At 39.5% G+C, this 18,542-nt stretch overlaps 1 protein-coding gene across 4 annotated transcripts in view; it reads right to left on the bottom strand.

Moving 5' to 3' along the window:
* PLD1 (phospholipase D1) overlaps positions 1–18,542 on the bottom strand; it is a 156,173-nt gene that overhangs the window by 103,871 nt on the left and 33,760 nt on the right. For all 4 annotated transcript variants that reach the window (XM_080657756.1, XM_080657758.1, XM_080657759.1 and 1 more), the window contains exons 4-8: positions 15,284–15,429; positions 14,972–15,077; positions 13,673–13,738; positions 4,536–4,594; positions 3,244–3,336 (exon numbers count right to left, since the gene is read on the bottom strand). In XM_080657756.1, coding sequence (XP_080513882.1) covers positions 3,244–3,336; positions 4,536–4,594; positions 13,673–13,738; positions 14,972–15,077; positions 15,284–15,429 — 470 coding nt within the window. The remainder of the gene's footprint in view (positions 1–3,243; positions 3,337–4,535; positions 4,595–13,672; positions 13,739–14,971; positions 15,078–15,283; positions 15,430–18,542) is intronic.

Below are 18,542 nucleotides of genomic sequence, written 5' to 3'. Positions count from 1 at the left end.
TTTCCTTTTTCATTGTAGTAAAACTGTTTTTTTATAACACTGAAATTTCTTTAATCTGAGCTTTTGATTTTTTTCCTTCTAATTTTTTTGATCCTTTCAAAACCCCCCAAAATTAGAGCCCAATTTAATATTTTTGTTGGCACTGTATCTTTTTTTTTTAAATATATTTTATTAATTTTTTTACAGAGAGGAAGAGAGAGGGATAGAGAGTTAGAAACATCGATGAGAGAGAGAGACATCGATCAGCTGCCTCCTGCACGCCCCCTACTGGGGATGTGCCCGCAACCAAGGTACATGCCCTTGACCGGAATCGAACCTGGGACCCTTCAGTCCGCAGGCTGACGCTCTACCCACTGAGCCAAACCGGTTAGGGCGGCACTGTATCTTAATGTTTAAAGATAGATCCCAATTTTAAGTTTATATATTTTTAACACAAACACAGCTCAATTTCATATTTACACATGAGCTCATATATCTTTTTCAAGGTTAAAATAGCATATATTTCTTGTATTGTTTTCAAAATCCCAGTAAGTTATTGTTGCAACATTTTCAAGGTTGCTTCGTGATATAGTATGCATCAGTACACACTCTTTTTTATTAAAAGTTTAAAAATGTTTCTCAGATATAATTCACATATCAAAGAACTCACCCTTTAAAGGTATACAACTCAGTGGTTTTTAATGTGTTCCCAAATTTTGCAACCATCATGGCCATCTAATTCCAGATATTTTCATCAACCCAGAAAGAAACCCCATACCCATTAGTAGACTTCATTCCTTTTTATAGCTGAATAATAATCTATTGTATTATAATACCACCTCTTATTTAAGCATTTATTAATTGATAGACATTTGGGTTGTTTTCACATTTGGGCTCTTCTGGATAATGCTGCTATGTACAGTCATGTACAGTTTTGATATAGACATATTTTTCAATTGTCTTGGGTGAACACATAGGAGTAGAAATGCTGGGGCCTATGGCAACTGTAATTAATATTTTGAGGAACTGTTTCCCAAAGTGGCTGAACCATTATACATTTCCACCAGCGATGTCTGAGGGTTCTGATTTTTCTACATCTTTGTCAACACTTGATATTGGCCATATTTTTAAGTGAATTTATGGGGTAACATTGGTTAATAAAATTATATAGGATTCAGGTCTATAAATATATCATCTGTATATTATAATGTGTGTTTACCACCCAAAGTCAAATCTTCTTCCATTACCATTTATCCACCAATTACCCTCTTCTATCTCCCCCTACACTCCTTTCCCTCTGGTAATCACCACACTATTGTCTGTGTCTATGACTTTGGAGTGTTTTTTTTTCTTCTTAATCCCTTTATCTTTTTTTATCCAGCCCCCACCAAGCCCTTTCTCCTCTAACAACTGTCAATTTGTTCTCTGTATCCATGAATCTGTTTCTATTTAGTTAATTTATTTTGTTCATTAGATTCCACATATAAGTGAATCAGATGGTATTTGTCTTTCTCTGACTGACTTATTTCACTTAGTATAATAATCTCCCAGTCCATCAATGCTGTTGCCAAAGGTAAGATTTCCTCCTATTTTTACAGCTGAGTAGTATTCTATTGTGTAAATGTACCACAGCTCTTTTAACCACTCATCTACTGGTGGCACTTGGGCTGTTTCCAGAGCTTGGCAATCCTATATAATAAAGATGTAATATGCAAATGGTTGTTACACCGTGAAGCGTAACGACCGACTGAGTAACGACTGGATCACGGATTAGTAGGAGGGTGGGGCAGTGAGCTACAAGCAGGCAGTGGAGAGCTACAGGAGGGGGGCAGGGAAGCAAGCTATGAGGGGATGGGGGGGTGGAGGGAGCTACAGGAGGGTGGGGCAGCGGGCAGAGAGCTACTATGGGAGGGTGGCAGCGAGCTACTGGCTACAAGCAGGAGGTGGAGAGCTACAGGAGGGGGCAGGGCAGCAAGCAATGAGGGGGGTGGGGGGAAGGGGGAGTGAGAGGAGCTACAGGAGGGTGGGGCAGCAGGCAGAGAGCACTGGAAGGTGGCAGCGAGCTACTGGTGAGCTACTGGCACATGGATTCGTACGCAGGGCTACTAGTTGTAAATAATGCTGCAATGAACATGGTGGCTCTTTCAAATTAGTGTGTTGAGTTTCTTTGGACATATTTCCAGAAATGGAATGTCTGGGTCAAACGCCAGTTCCATTTTTAATTTTTTTGAGGTAACTCCATAGGGTTTTCCACAGTGACTACCAATCTGCATTCCCACCAAGAATGCATGGGGGTTCCCTTTTCTCTGCATGCTCACCAACACTTGTTGTTTGTTAATTTATTGATGGTAAGCATTCTTACAGGTCTGAAGTGATATCTCGTGGTTTTAATTTCTATCACTATGTTGAGCATCTTTTCATATGTCTAGTGGCCATCTGTGTGTCCTCTTTAGAGTAGTGTCTATTCAGGTTCTTTGCCCATTTTTTAAATTGGATTGTTTATTTGTTTTTAGTGTTCAGTTTTATAAGTTTGTTACAAATTTTGGATATTAACTCCTTATCAGATGTGTCATTGGAGAATATGTTCTCCCATTCAGTGGATTTTCTTTTTATTTTGTTAATAGTTTCCTTTGCTGTGCAAACACTTTTCAGTTTGATGTAGTCCCATTTGTTTATTTTTTCTTTTGTTTCCCTTGCCTGAGGAGACATATCAGAAAAAACATTGCTATAAGAAATATCCAAGATTTTACTGCCTATATTTTCTTTTAGGATTTTTATGGTTTTGAGTCTTATATTTAAAACTTTAACTCATTTTAAATTTATTCTTGTGTATGGTGTAAGAAGGTGATGGTGATCTAGTTTCATTTTTTGTACATATCTGTACAATTTTCTCATCACCATTTATTAAATATATAGTCTATCTTTAGTATGGTCTAGCTTTACCCCATTGTATGTTTTTGCCTCCTTTCTAGAATATTAATTGACCATAAAGATGTGGATTTATTTCTGCGCTCTTTATTCTGTTCCATTGATCTATAGGTATGATTGTCTACCAGTACCATGCTGTTTTGATTATTATGGCCTTATAGTAGAGTTTGATATTAGGAACTAGATAACGAAACTTAGAACTTAAAATTTCCTCTGTTATGACTTTCAAAGGATTTATAACTGATTTATAATTTATAATTTAATTTAAAACTAGTATGTAAAAATTCCCCAAATATCCAGTTTATTAAAAAATATACACAAACTCCTAAGTCCTACCTTCTTGACCATCGGTAGCAGGCTCTTCCCTGACCACAGCAATTCAAGCCAGGTATCCTGTGTCCTCCGGATCTTTTCATTATCATGCCTTCTCTGAAAGAGACATCAAGGTAACCCATCATCTTCACATTTCCAACTCACTCTTGGCCAAGACAACCTTGCAAATTGGGACTAAATAAACTGTTTTATTCTCACAACTTTCCTGCCTATTCTGTCCTCCTTCACCTTCAAACAGCTCAGTACCCTATTTGCTAGGATGAGTACTCTAGCAGCTCATCCTCAAAGTACTCCACTAACAATGATCTTTACTTTAAAAAGTTAAGCTCTTTATCATACCAAGTTCTCATATTGTGAAGGAAAGTTATAATTAAGTAAATTTAAATCTTGTTACATAACATACCTTTGGCACAGGATTATTTTTAGTCATGAAAACGAGTGATAAACAGCTAACTTTTGTAAGCAATTAGAAGAGATCTTATATATTTGAGTTTTTAAAAATTGAGATATTCACATATAACATTATATTGAGATATTATTGACATACACTGAGTGGCCAGATTATTATGATCTCTGAATGCATAATAATCTGGCCACTCAGTATATATCCTATATAATAAAAGGCTAATATGCAAATTGTCCCCTAGACCAGGAGTTCGACCAGCAGGCAAGCTGGCCAACCGCCCATGTCCCCTCCCCCTGGCCAGGCTGGCCAGATCCCACCCATGCACGAATTCATGCACATATATATATATACTGAGTGGCCAGATTATTATGCGTTCAGAGATCATAATAATCTGGCCACTCAATGTATAACATTATATTAGTTTTAAGTATACAATACAGTGATTCAATATTTGTATATAATGTGAAGTGATTGATCAGTACAATAATTCTAGCTAGCATCCATCATTTTAGTTACAAATTTTTCTTATAATGAGTACTTTTAAGATCTACTGTCTTAGAGATTTTCAAATATATAATATAGTATGTTTGATTTTTAATACATTATCCCACATCATATTTGTTACCTGTATTAAACAGTCCAACTGTGGGGTTATAGAAAATTGGTGCTGTAGGCATGTAAGAAAGAGGGTAGAGCAATTGCTACTTTTGTTTACTGTAGCAAGATATTCTGGTTTGCCTACATAGATCCCCTCAGTTGCTCTGCCTTTGACGAGGAGAAGCTACCAGTAAAACCAGATGAGTTCCATCATCCTGGCATGCCGATAAATCCAATGTTAATACTCATAAATATTCATACTTCTCTTTAAAGATCCAACACAGGAACTTACATGCCCTTTGGTCCCAAGTCATGAATGAAAGACAGCTGGCTTATATCAAGGAATTCTGTCTGAAAAGAGCCAAAAATCCATACTTTAAAAAGTCAGAAGAAAAGAAAAGTTTATGCATTTAAAGAAACACATTAGGTATTTCAATGTGCAAACACATCTGGGGTACTGTAAAGACTACACAGATCAATAACAATGGTATTTCCCTGAAAGAGTCCAGATAAGAAGTATATGCATAATTAAAACACAAGCAAGAAAGTGATGTGTGCTCTACTATGTAGAAATAAAATGCTCACATAGGTCCTGGAGAAAGAATTTCCTCCCAAATTCTTTTGTGTTTGTTTTTGTTGTTGGGGAAGGGAGATTGTGTGGCATAGTATACATACAAATAATAAAAGAATTCTGTGAAGGGAGTGATGCTGGTACTAGATTTGGAAGATGGACTAAACCTGGCATGTGGAAATGGGAGATGAAGGGGGATACAGAAGAGGAAAAGTGTAAAAAAGTCATTGGATGTATAGCTGAGCTAGAGATAGTCAGATAAAGGAAAGTAACTGAAAATTAAATGGCAAAGTTGGTTGAGGGGATGTTGGGGAGGTCTTTGAACATCAGGAATACCAAAATATTCTAATAGAAATATAATAATATTAAAATTAAATAATAAAAATTTAATTAATATTTTAAGTAATCCTATCTAATAAAAGAGTAATATGCAAATTGACCATCACACCAAGACACAAGATGGCCACCTCCATGTGGTCAAAGATGGCTGCACCCATGTGGACCACAAGATGGCCTGCATGGGAGGGCAGTTGGGAGGGACCAGGCCTACAAGGAAGGGCAGTTGTGAGCAATCAGGCCAGCAGGGAGGGCAGTTAGGGGTGACCCAGCCAGCAGAGGACAGCAGTTGGGGGAGACCAGGTCAGCAGGGGAGGGCAGTTGGGGGGACCAGGACTTCAGGGGAGGGCAGTTAGGGTAGGGCAGGCCTGCAGGGGAGAGCAGTTGCGGGGGGGGGGGGGGGGGGGACCCAGGCCTGCAGGAGAGGGCAGTTGGGGGGGACCAGGCCTGCAGGGGTGGGCAGTTGTGGGTGATCAGGCCAGCAGGGAGGGTAGTTTGGGGTGACCGGGCCAGCAGAGGAGGGAAGTTGGGGGAGACCAGGCCAGCAGGGGAGGGCAGTTGGCAGGGACCAGGCCTGCAGGGGAGGGCAGTTGGAGGGATCAGGCCCTCAGTGGAGGACAGTTGGGGGGGACCCAGGCTTGCAGGGGAGGGCAGTTGGGGGGGACCAGGCCTGCAGGGTAGGGCAGCTGTGGGGACCAGGCCAGCAGGGAGGGCAGTTAGGGGTGACCAGGCCAGCAGAGGAGGGCAATTGGGGGAGACTAGGCCAGCAGGGGAGAGCAGTTGGGGGGGGGAAGGCCTGCAGGGGAGAGCTGTGGGAGGGACCAGGCCTGCAGGGGAGGGCAGTTGGTGGGGACCAGGCCTGCAGGGTATGGCAGTTGGGGGGGACCAGGCCTGCAGGGGAGGGCAGTTGGTGGGGACCAGGCCTGCAGGGGAGGGCAGTTGGGAGCCAGCAGTCCTGGATTGTGAGAGGGATGTCCAACACTGGGATCGGGCCTAAATTGGCGGTCTGACATCCCTCAAGGGGTCCCAGATTGGAGTGGGTGCAGGCTGGGCTGAGGGACACCACCCCATGCACGAATTTCGTGCACCAGGCCTCTAGTAGATAACACATAAATTAATAAGCATGACTGTATTCCATTAAAACTTTCTTTATGCATACTAAACTATGAATTTAATATAATTTTATGTCATGAAATATTATTCTTTTTTTACTTTTTTCAAATTTTAAAAATGTAAAATCTATTCTTATCTCATGAACCATACACAAACTGGCAGTGGACTGGATTTGGTCCATGGGCCACAACTTATGATCCTCTGATTTAGAGAAGTTAAAGAAACTGTTCAAGACCACAAAATTAGCAAGAGGTATTCAGAGTCAGGTCAGACCATTCAGTATTCTCAAAAGTAAGCTGCCCAGGCAAAAAGTCATTCAACATTTATTTTACTAAAATTGAGTAACTTTATTCTACCTAGGTGAGTACTAGATGAAAATGTGGAGGCACAGAGGGGAAAACCAATGAATATTATGTAATTCTTAGCACATGCAGTACTTTTACCTTGTATACTCCTTGACACAACTAGAGATTAACATTATTTTGCTCCCAATTTACAGAAGCGGCCACAGTAAGCCCGGATCTGCCAATGGTCTTAGACCATGTCAATAACAGCCTTACTAGAAAAATCAAGGACAAAAAAATACATGCTGCTGGCATCAGGAAGCAGAAGGGAGACAGATATGGAAAACACTTCACATCCACAAAGTTCTGTGGGAAGAACCATAACAGTTACATGTGAAAGTCTTTAGAGAGTTATAGAGACAGGGTGACTGCTTCCTGGCTGATATGACAACGCAGAAGACATAATATTCAATCGGGGCTAGTAAATGGAATTAATAACATGAAACATAACAGTTTTCCTTTAAACTTTGTATATGTGATTGGAAATAATCTACTATTAATCTTGTAAGTATTTTAACAGTCAAGGTCTTTACACTTCGTTTCTTGTATTAAACATGGTGATTCAGTACCATGCATTTTTAATCTGATTTGTGGAAATGCTTACTAACTGGAAAATCTAGTAACACATATTAGAAGTGACACTGCAGCTCTGAGCCACAGAATCCAAAAGTTTTAAAACCCTAAGCCACAGATCTACTTATCTCTAGGGAGCAGAGAGAAAGTGTCATTCCCGATTTACATGGGAAGAAACTACCACAGAGGTGTAGTTAATTTATGCAAAGTCACAGAAGAGTTGAATGGAAGAATAGGAAATGAAAGCAAATATCAAGAAAACCTCTTATCTAAAACCTGGGTATTTCCTTATTCACATAGCTCTTACCAGCAAATAGTTGACAAAAATAGATTTTTTGAAATAATTCAGAAATCATAACTTTACAATATCGCAACAAAATTGCCAAGTGTAAAAAATTTCATCTAAATTTAAAAGTATACGTTAGCAATACAATACATTAAAGTTGTGCATTATTGTAAAATTTTAAATTATCCTAATGGCTTAGTAAAATTTGACTAAAGAGTGATTTCGAGAAAGACCTAGCCATATTGTAGAGAAAAGGCAAACTATCTGGCAATAAATATTCTAATACAGATTTATCCGATTGAAAGTAAATGTGACAAGATCAATTTAGAAGCACACCTAAATAATACAATCTGAAATTTAACAAAGATTATGTTGTCCAAACTTCTCAGGGTATCTTCAATGATAAGACTTCCATTCTCCATTTGGGCGGGTGATTCTCCGGAGTAAGAATTTAATCATTGCCTGCTGAGTGTGGCACAATGGTTGAGCGTTGACCTATGAACCAGGAGGTCAAGGTTCGATTGCTGGTTGGGGCATATGCTCAGGTTTCAGGCTCATCCCCAATGTGGGGCTTGCAGGAGGCAGCCAATCAATGATTCTCTCTCATCATTGATGTTTCTAGCTCTTTCTCCCTCTCCATTCTCTGAAATTAATAAAAAAATATTTTTTAAAAAGAATTTAATCATTAATTTAGCCTGACAATATTTCATAGGGTTTATCGATTTCTTGAATAATGTACTAATCAATATCTTTTTTCCCTCTAAGTAACTTGAAAAAATATGTTAGGGAAACAGAGAAGCAAAGAGTTCCCATGACAAACCCCAAGGGTAACAACAAACTCTGGGAATAATTTAGCAATCACAGACACACTGCTTTTCTACCTCGTCTTTATATTAGAAGGGGGGCAACAAAATTCAAGAGAGTGGCCAAGTGGGACATTCTCAGAGGTAATGAAGACAAAGGGTGGGGTTGGGCAGTGCCCTTGTAGTAAGGGTGGGAAGTGGGCTCAACCACTCCTGGAAAGGGTGCCTGCCAGGTAAAACAATACAGCTCTGGAAAGAAGAGAAGACAGCTAATCTGTGGAGGGAACAGAGAGGCTCCCCAGCCTCCCAGGGGTCCTCAAACTTTTTAAACAGGGGGCCAGTTCACTGTCCCTCAGACCGTTGGAGGGCCAGACTATAGTTTTAAAAAAAAACAACTATGAACAAATTCCTATGCGCACTGCGGGGCCCGGGACAAGTAGGCTGCTAAGCAGGACAGGCAGCGGCACCCGGTGGGCCGGATAAATGTCCTTGGCGGGCCGCATGTGGCCCGCGGGCCATAGTTTGAGGATGCCTGCTAGCCTCTCCAAACTCTAAGACTCATTCATGAGAATGACATTTCCATTCATTTGCAAATATTGCTATTTAAATCAATACAGCTTTTCTCTGTTGGAATGGAAACACCACGGTGTATCTTTATTAATTTTACCCACTCTTCTCCTCAAGCTAAATTTATTCATCTTAAAAAGAAAGGGAGAGGTGAGCTCAGTGTTATAATGATCTGTGAGATATTTATTCTCAGATTCCTTACCTCCAAAGTGGTGATTTCAAGCTAATCACCACCTTGGAGATAAGGAATCTTAAGTTACAGGAGTCTGATGATTAACTTGAAGTTAGCGATAACACTTTATCAGCTTATGGCCCTTCTCTTGGAAATTATTCACTTTGTTCCATTTCTAGATTCTGTCAGACAGGAAAAAGTACATGTATTGTTTACAATGACTCCTCCTTTAAGTTCCCTGGAAGGTAAGCATTTTCCAGTTATTAATTAAAATGCCTAGTTAGTGCATTTGGTACTACAGCCAACACCAATACAATTTAGGACACAAAAGGAATCCTGTTTGAAATTGTATATGTTATACTTTAAACAATAAATAAATAAATAAATAAATAAATAAATAAATAAATAAATAAATAGAAATTGTATATGTTATTGTTTTTTTCTAAATACATGTATGCCTTGAGAAGAGGTGAAATATCCCCATTTTACAAATGAGTAGAGAAGACAGAATGAATTACCAATCATCTCTAAGGGAACCATCTAATGTTAAATCTACTAAAACACTAGGACACTTTGTTTTTCAGAACCTCAAGGAGGAAAAGAGGAATTAAAACTCCTGGAGGAAAAGGAAGCTATCTAAGTATTAATTCATCCAGTGACCATATAAAAGTAGGGTCTCAGTTCATTCAGTTCCCGGTCAAAGGCAATACCACAGTTGCAGGCTCAATCCCTGGTCCGATTGGGGTGTGTGCAGGAGGCAACCAATTGATGTGTCTTTCTCACATTGATGTTTCCCTCTCTTTCTCTCCCCCCATGCTCTCTCCCCTCCACCCTCTCTAAAAAAAAAAAAAAAAAAAAAAAAAAACAATAGAGAGGATTTAAAAAAAAAAATTGGAAGAAAGAGCTGTCCAAGTCTAATTGTACTGAAATTTTATTGAAATTAAGGAAATGATCCTATCTGATCCCTTGACCTATGATCCACAATCCTATTGGCCTAAGGACCCAAATTACTTTATAATAAGTTTGTCATATGCTTACAAAAATACAAATTACTTATGTAAGATTATACAAAAAATAACTTTTTAATATGCTTTCACAGATAGCAGTTTTAACATTTCTCACAATTATCAAAAGAGACATATAGCCCTAACTGGTTTGGCTCAGTGGACAGAGCATCAGCCCGTGGACTGAAAGATCCTGGGTTTGATTCCAGTCAAGGGCATGTACCTTGGTTGTGGGCTCGATCCCCAGTAGAGGGCATACAGGAGGCAGCTGATTGATATTTCTCTCTCATCCATTTTCTAACTCTCTATGCCTCTCCCTTCCTTTCTGTAAAAATCAATTAAAGACACATAGTACCAATCTAATTTCACAAATATGAGGTGGAGGCTTTCACATCTAGTCTCTAGGCCAGATTACATTAAGTATGAAAAGAAAATAATGTTAGAGAATTAAGATAGATCAAATTGTGTCCTATGCTTGAATCATTTTTGAGAGTTCTGCTGTTGGGGGAATAATTTAAACAACCACCAAAAATGAGGAAGAACATGTATTCAGTCAGGTGTAGCTAGGTTTTCCCTTCCAAAGAAAATGTCTAGAAGACATTCTGGAATTTCTAAATACACTATGTATGGGTCAACTTTGGAAAGATTTTTCTGACTAAAAAAGAAATCAGAATAAACATTTTTGAAAAGTGTGTAATCAACATTAGAATCCAAAATATAATAATGTACGTGGAAAGAGAAAACTAAACTCAGCAAGTACTGTTCCAGAACCAAAAGGAAGAGTAAAAGTAAAGTCACAGGCAGGCAGAAAAGTAAAACAAAGGGGAAATCATTGCATACTGGTACCAGTGCTCATTTAAAGAATTCCCTACTAAAGAAAAGAGCATATCTGAAAACAGATTTCAGAGAACGCAACAGTATTATGAAGTGGCCTTCCTTATCTCTTGTTATGTCCTTCATTTTGAGATCTAATTTGTCAGATATAAGTATTGCTACCCCAGCTCTTTTTTCATTTCCATTCGCCTGAAAAACCTTTTTCCATCCCTTCACCCTCAGTCTGTGTGCGTCTTTTTTTCTGAGGTGGGTTTCTTGTAGACAGCAGATATATGGGTAGTGTTTTCTTATCCAATCCGTTACCCTATGTCTTTTGATTGGGACATTTAATCCATTTACATTTAAAGTTATTATTGATAGGTACTTATTTGTCGCCATTTTTATTCTTTACCCCTGTGTTCCTTCTTCACTTCCTATTTCTTTTTTTTTACAGCAGACCCTTTAGCATTTCTTGCATTGCTGGTTTGGTGGTAATAAATTTCCTTAGTCCTTTTTTTGTCTGTGAAGCTCCTGATTTCACCTTCAATTTTGATTGATAGCCTTGCTGGGTACAGTATTCTTGGATTCAGACCTTTCCTTTGTATGACTTTGTATATTTCATTCCATTCCCTTTTGGCCTGATGAGTTTCTGTTGAGAAATCAGTTGCTAGTCTGATGGGGGTTCCTTTGTAGGTAACTTTCTGTCTCTCTCTGGCCGCTTTTAAGATTCTTACTTTGTCGCTGGTGTTTGCCAATTTAATTATAATGTGCCTTGGCATCGGTCTTTTGGGGTTCATTTTGCTTGGGACTTTGTGAGCTTCTTGGATTTGTGTGGGTTTTTTCTTCCCTATATCAGGGAAGTTTTCTGTCATTATTTCTTCAAACAGGTTTTCTATTCCTTGCTCAGTTTCCTCTCCTCTGGCACCCCTATCATGCGGAGGTTGTTTTGTTTTGTGTTGTCCCAAAGTTCCCTTAGGCTCTCCTCCTGCTTTTTAATTTTTTTTTTCTAGAAGCTGCTCTACTTGTGTATTTTTTCCTACCTTGTCTTCTAGCTCACTGATGCGGTCCTCTGCTTCTTCTAGTCTACTCTTAATGCTTTCTATTGAGTTCTTTACAGCAGCGATGTCATTTTTCATTTCTTCTTGGTTCTTCTTCATTTCTTCTTGGTTCTTACTCATATTGTCGAATTTGTCTTCCATTCTTTTCAGCTACCTTATGACCATTTCTCTGAATTCTTTCTCTGGCAGGTTGCTTGCCTTCATTTCGTTTACTTCCTTTTCTGGTGATGCCTGCTTTTTCATATGCAGGCTATTTCTTTGTCTCCCCATGGTCTCTCTTCTCTGGGTGTCTGGTTATGTAGTTCTCTCTCTCCTTTCTGTGGTGGAGTGTAGAGCTCCTCTGAATCCACATGCTTGTGCCAATTGGGGACTGGTGCTCTGGGGTTCACAGCTGTTCGGTGGGTGCCACAGTTGTAGATTTTCAGGCTTCCGATAACATCCACTTCCCCCTTCAAGATGGCATGGTCTCCGCATCCGAGCCGGTGGCTCCGGGAGGGAACCCAGCAGCAGTGAGGGCTGCTCGGTCAGGGGAGCCCTATCCAGCAGTCCCCCACCTTCTCCTGGAGTATCCAGAGAACGCAATAGGAAGCAGCATTTTTAGTAATAAGAGCAGTAATAACTTCATTTGTTACATTCATTCAAAGTTGCATGCTTCCAAGTCCATGAAGGGAAGAAATCCTTCCCATTCCTTCTCTTGAGATCCACTGGTTGGACCCAGATTTCTGGTTTCCCTGGGAAAACTCTTCCCCAGGATTATGAAACCATGCGAGCTCATTCAAGTCCACCATGGAACATCACAGGGCAAGCTGCTGCAGAAGGTGGTCATAGTTGCCCCAGTCATTTACCTATAAAAGGGACCAGTTGGGTGCATACCCCACCCTCCAAATAATATGCTGACAGGCAGCAAGAGGGCAGAGTCACAAAAATACTCTTAAAGGTCAAGATGCTCTTCCTTCTTCTCCTAAATACACAGAGGTCTTCCCTCTTTCTGTGTAGTATTTATGTGATACCGCTCTCTAAACTAGAGGCCAAGTTATAACTGCACTTATTCTCAAGTTCTGCACAGACACCACATACATACATCCAACCCCACAGAAATACAGTTCATACAAACACCAAGTCTAATAATCCAGTGCATTCTCAGTTATCTAAACCTTTAGATAAGCGAAGGCTAACCCTTTAAAAACACAGCACCTTCAAGGGCCTCTAAACCAGCAGAGCCCAGTGTTTTCTGATATCCTCTGTAAGGCCACTCTCCCACTCTGTGTGCCTCCACCATCTCTTATTTTCCAATAGTTTCTTTTCTCCCTGGCTTTTCCCAGGCTTCTCACTTTCACACGAAAAGACAGGCCTTTTATAAGCATCACAGGCTGATCAGATGGCATTCACCAGCGTGCTCCGTAAAATCTCTGGGTATTCAGGTCTGCTCAACTGTTTTCATCACTTCCTACTTAAAGTTTTCTCTTAAGGGTTAGGAATGCTTTGGGACTTTATTCTGGAAGCCTGAGGAGAAAAGTAGGCTGATTTCTAGATAATCTAGCCTGTAGCAGCATTTCAAGTTCATTTAAATCCAGTGTTACAGACATATCAGTTATATTTTGTATCTTAAAATAGCATCACCATAACCTAGATCCTTTCTGTCAAATCAATTTTGTGTTCATTTCATTTATTTTAACACAAGGAATAATCTGAAAGTGGATACAAGTACCTGCTTTAATAAAATGATCCAAAATTCAGCTGACAATCTGATTTTATATGTTCAAAATTTAAATCACTAAATAGTACTTACTGTTGCATGATAGTTTCTATACATGGGCATTTTTAGTAGCTTTGTCAAGTAATCTTCCAGTTGTTTCTGTAATGCAAACATTTTAGATAAGAAATAACATCATCAAACTTACAGAAAAATTTAAACAGTGACAATAATGTGATCATTGGTCCATCTTACCTTCTGTAAGTTATTCAATGATTTATTAATGTTACCTCTGGACAAGGAATCCTGAATAGTATTAAGAAGTTATTTCTATAGTTCCCTTGAACCATTATTTAAATCTGTTCTTCTTAAATTTTTACATACTTAGGTCTTTTATAAGCTGCTGACAAGGCCCCAGCAGTATATTCTTTTAATCTTCCATAATTACTAGCACAGGACTTGCCCATAATGGGTGGTTTTAAAGCATTTGCTGATTTTATAAAAAACCTGAATTTCCTCAATTCTAACACTGAATTTACTGGAATATGTACTGCAATTCTTAAACAGATTTTCAGGGGGGAAACAAGGAGGGAGTTAAATAAAAAGAGACTTTCTAGTAAGTTGTACTCTGACTTCAAATATGTTAAGGTGGTACTTACTGAAGTACCAGCTGTTAAAGCCATAGTTTATCATTTTAAACTGCACTCGCATATGTATACATGGTAACCCAAAACTATAGAATTTTATTTGTCTAGGTATCTTCGAAAATATGTATTCCATGCCCCTAAAAAGATTTTAAACAAGATGACAACTACAAAGGATAAATCAAACATACCTTTCAGACCGTAAGATTTTCACATGGCAAAACAGAACTAACATTTATTTGTTAATTTTCTAGTAAAAAATTAATTTATCCTATGCAGGACCACATCACTGAAGCAGAGCAGGCCTGAGGTTTCTGTCCTACAGATTGTACATGTGCAACTCTATCCTTCTCTCCCCATATATATATTCCCGACATATATTTAGGTCAAATTACTCAAATTCTGAAGCAAATGCATGAAAATGTATGATTTAAAAAGAGAAGATCTCAAAATCCCCAATAATGAGCTCAATCTTGACTCACAACAAGCCCATAGTTGTCCCTGCAGGGAAGACAGCTTCTTCACAATATCACTCCTACAAAAGGAAACACTTCTTCTGGAAAAATGCAACCTTCCAGGGTCGTGGGAAAAAGAGGGTTGCCTAACCCATCCCAGGGGCAAATCACCAGCCTGGGTAATGGATCGGTGGCTGAGAAAAATTGCAGCCAGACCCTCCTCACCCCTCAGTAGATCCATGTTTCTACAACGCTGCAAAGTTATGTTCTGAACAAAAAAACAGTGAAGGACTTACCCTCCTGCCAAGGAACTGTTCTTCTTTCATCGTGTTTTCAGAGGAACGGGGCAAGCTTGGCATCTCTCGAGGCTCTTCTTTGACATTCTGTCTTCTAAATGTGTGTCTGAAACACACACACACAAACACAATGCACACATTTCTTAGATTATTATTTGAGCTACGACTCCCTAATATCTTTCATGAGATGGCTTATTGCTGGAAGACAATATGTTCTACTTAATAGAACATATCTGCCAACAATGGACAGTTAACTCATAATATGAATAAAACACTCTTTCCACTCAACTTGGACATCTGGGTAACAATTACCTTCTGGTGGGAATGGGGATTCGGATAAAGGCTTTGTACTTGAGCAGTTCTCTGTGAAATTCTTGAAAATGCTTGAATTTCCTTTTAACTTGCCATTTAAATTCCCCATGTGTTAATTCAATAGTGTAAAGATTGATACTCCGTGCCTACAGAGATAAATAAAAAGGATTGGTATTTTAGACAACAACAAAAATTCCGATGAACAATAGCTAATTAATAAGTAACATGGAAGTGCCCTTAAATCCAACCTACTTATTTTGTATAAGTACTTAAGTAAAATGTTTTTAAAAACAACTAATTACAGAATAATATTCTCTTAAATGTTCATCTTATAATATTCAAAAGACAAACTCAGAATCTCACTAAAGACAAACTCCCACAAATCCTATTGCTCCAAACTCACAAATACAAATACACACATACAGAGACACACACAGACACGCACACACACCTGAAACAAGAAACCAAGTCAAGGAGACAATGAGTGAAGGCCCTACTAAGCCATCAGGGATTATCCAAAAATTTGAGCAGTGAGCAGACAGTTGGAGGGGTGAGAGGGAAGCTGGAGGAATGGATCCTAGGAGCATTACCTTGGCCCACTTTTTGCCCTTCACAAATGGCATTATACCTTCTTCTGCAATACATTCCAAGGTCCCTCCTTGTCTACATCTCCCTGCCCTGAAGCCCCACCCGTAACCAGGAAGGTACAGGTGCATTAGAGGGAAAGGAGCACAAGATCTTCCTACACTCAAAATATTTCCCCCAGCAACTTAACTCAAATAAATCTTCATTTAAAAATTCAAAATTATGTCTTATGAAATGCAAATATTTCTTGGTGACTAGTGAATTATTTCAATCAGAAGAGCTAACAGCCCTGGGGGATAGGAATTTTGATATAGTAGAAGGTGTCATGAGATGGAGGGATATTTATAAATAAAGCACAGGAGATCTTGAAGGAAGATCCATAGTGTTGGGGGGGGGGGACGGTTAAGATGGTGAGGAGGAGGTCGGGGGAGGGGAATAGGTACTCTGGACCACCTAGAGGGCACCAGGCCCTGCCAGGAGACTTGGGTATCATAGATGCTGGGGATGGGAGAGAGTAAATGTCTCCTACTCTGCTCGTTTATCCAGGCTCTGGTGTCAGCAATCCCATGAGTGATTCCTGGCCTGTGGCCATTGGTTACTGGTATTTGGCATATATTTCAAATTTCTAAAGCACGACCACTCTGTATTGATGTAGTATAAACAAACATGAGCATGAGAGTCTATGTAACTTCTGCTCTTAAATCTGAAGTCCAACCATATCACTGATAAATATTCAAATGTAGTACTTGCTTTGCATCTAGTTAGGATCCATGATGGTTACTACAACTAGAAGTTAAAGGAACCAAGTTCTAGGTCTATATGCTGCCTTTACTATATGCTGCCTTTCACCTTGCATCACCCTGCATCATGCTTCACAAAAAAGGATGCAGGAAAACTCAGAATGGCCAGAAACTTCGCATTCAAGTGAAAAATGCTCAATTTAAGATAAGTCAAATAAATAAGAAATATTATGCAATTTAAGCAAGCTGTCACATTTCTTAGGATTCTAATTCCCAGTCTAAGAAAACTGAATACTTAACCAAACATTGCAAATGCCAAGTATAGCCAAGGGAATACAGGCAATATTCTCATAACTATGTATGGCCTCAGATGGGTACAAGATTTATTGTGGTTGATCACTTAGTAAGATATATAGTGTCTAATCACTGAGATGTACACCAGAACTAATGTGATATTGTATGTCAACTGTAATTGAAAAATAAAATACATAAAATAAAACAGAACTAAGCCAAACTCACTTGACTAACAGAAGAGTATATACAAAGAGAGAAGTCTGTGGTTTGGTAGCTTCAATATTTGTATACTATAATATATAATATACTTGTATAATATTATGTATATTATTATTAAATTTTCATAACAAGCCTAGAAGATAGGCACTATTTTGCCCATTATTCAGATGAGGACACTGAGAAACGGAGAGGTTAAGTAACTTATGAGAGATCACAAAGCAAAGACAGGAAGGAATTAACCCTGAAGTCTGGCTCTGAGACTACAGTTAACCCCCACATTACTGCCTCTCAGTTTAAAAGCTGGTAGGCCAATAAGAAGGCAAATGTCATCTTAGAGACACTTCTGGGTGGTGTTGCTCAGTGGTATACCAGGGAGATATGGACCCAACTCATCAGAAGAGCCTAGAGCAAGCATGTCAAACTCGCAGCCAGCGGGCTGCATGCTCTGTTTAAACAGCCTGAGTTTGACATGCTTGGCCTAGAGGAAAGGCTGCACACCAAGGTGGGTGGAAACTAGGAGTTAGAACATGCACAGGCAGGCGGGGACAGAGCACTAGGCAAAGCCATCAGGACCCAGGAAGCACGTGTCACCCTCCCAAATACAAAGAGGAAGGGAAGGCAAAGCCTGCCGGGGCAGGAAAGTCACTCTACAGCTCCCCTGAGGCCGGAGACAATGGTGGCCTTACTCTGCAGTGGCCAGAGCTCACTCTGAGGAACAAAAGCCACCACTTTGCAGCGACTTTCCGTGTCTGTCCGACTTGGCAACTGCAAAATCCAGGCAGAAACAGAGCAGTGCAGCTACTCTAACAGCTTCTCCTAGTCCACTCTAGGTCAAAGGTTATGAAGATATTTCCCAGCCCTCAAAGGGAAAACTTGTGCACGGGGCCCAAAGGACAGGTGCCAGGAACAAACCAGAGAGGCGGAATATGCCAGCAGAATTCTGTCAGCCATACTTTTGGGTAATGGCACTAGCCACTGCAGTATCCTGTTTTGTTTTTTGTTGTTGTTGTTTTTCTTTCAAGAGCTAGGTAGCATCATTCTATTCTTACTTAACAAGCTAGAAAAGCTACACTTAGCTGGCATTCTAGGGGGAATGGTCATGCCCCAGGAATCCACATTGAACAGAAAACTGCGGGTGAGAAAGACTAGGAGAGGCACTTCGCAATTTATTAAATTTCTACATTGCCCTAAATGCCTTTTTTTTTTTTAAATGTATTTTCCAGGATAGGGAAAGAGGCATATGAGACTAAAGACTAAATGGGAGGAAAGCAAAACCTTGAGAGGTGATGAGGACTTGGAAGTGATAAACAAAACATACAAACAAGCAGAAAGCTAAAATACAGGCATAGCTAGGAGAAAGGAAAACGGAAGTCAGTGTGTTCATTCATACACATTGACTAATACAAGTTGAGTCCATAAAG

This window comes from Plecotus auritus (genome assembly GCF_963455305.1).
Source record: "Plecotus auritus genome assembly, chromosome: 2".
Classification (NCBI taxonomy): Eukaryota; Metazoa; Chordata; class Mammalia; order Chiroptera; family Vespertilionidae; genus Plecotus; species Plecotus auritus.
This window is presented reverse-complemented; position numbering and strand designations above follow the sequence as displayed.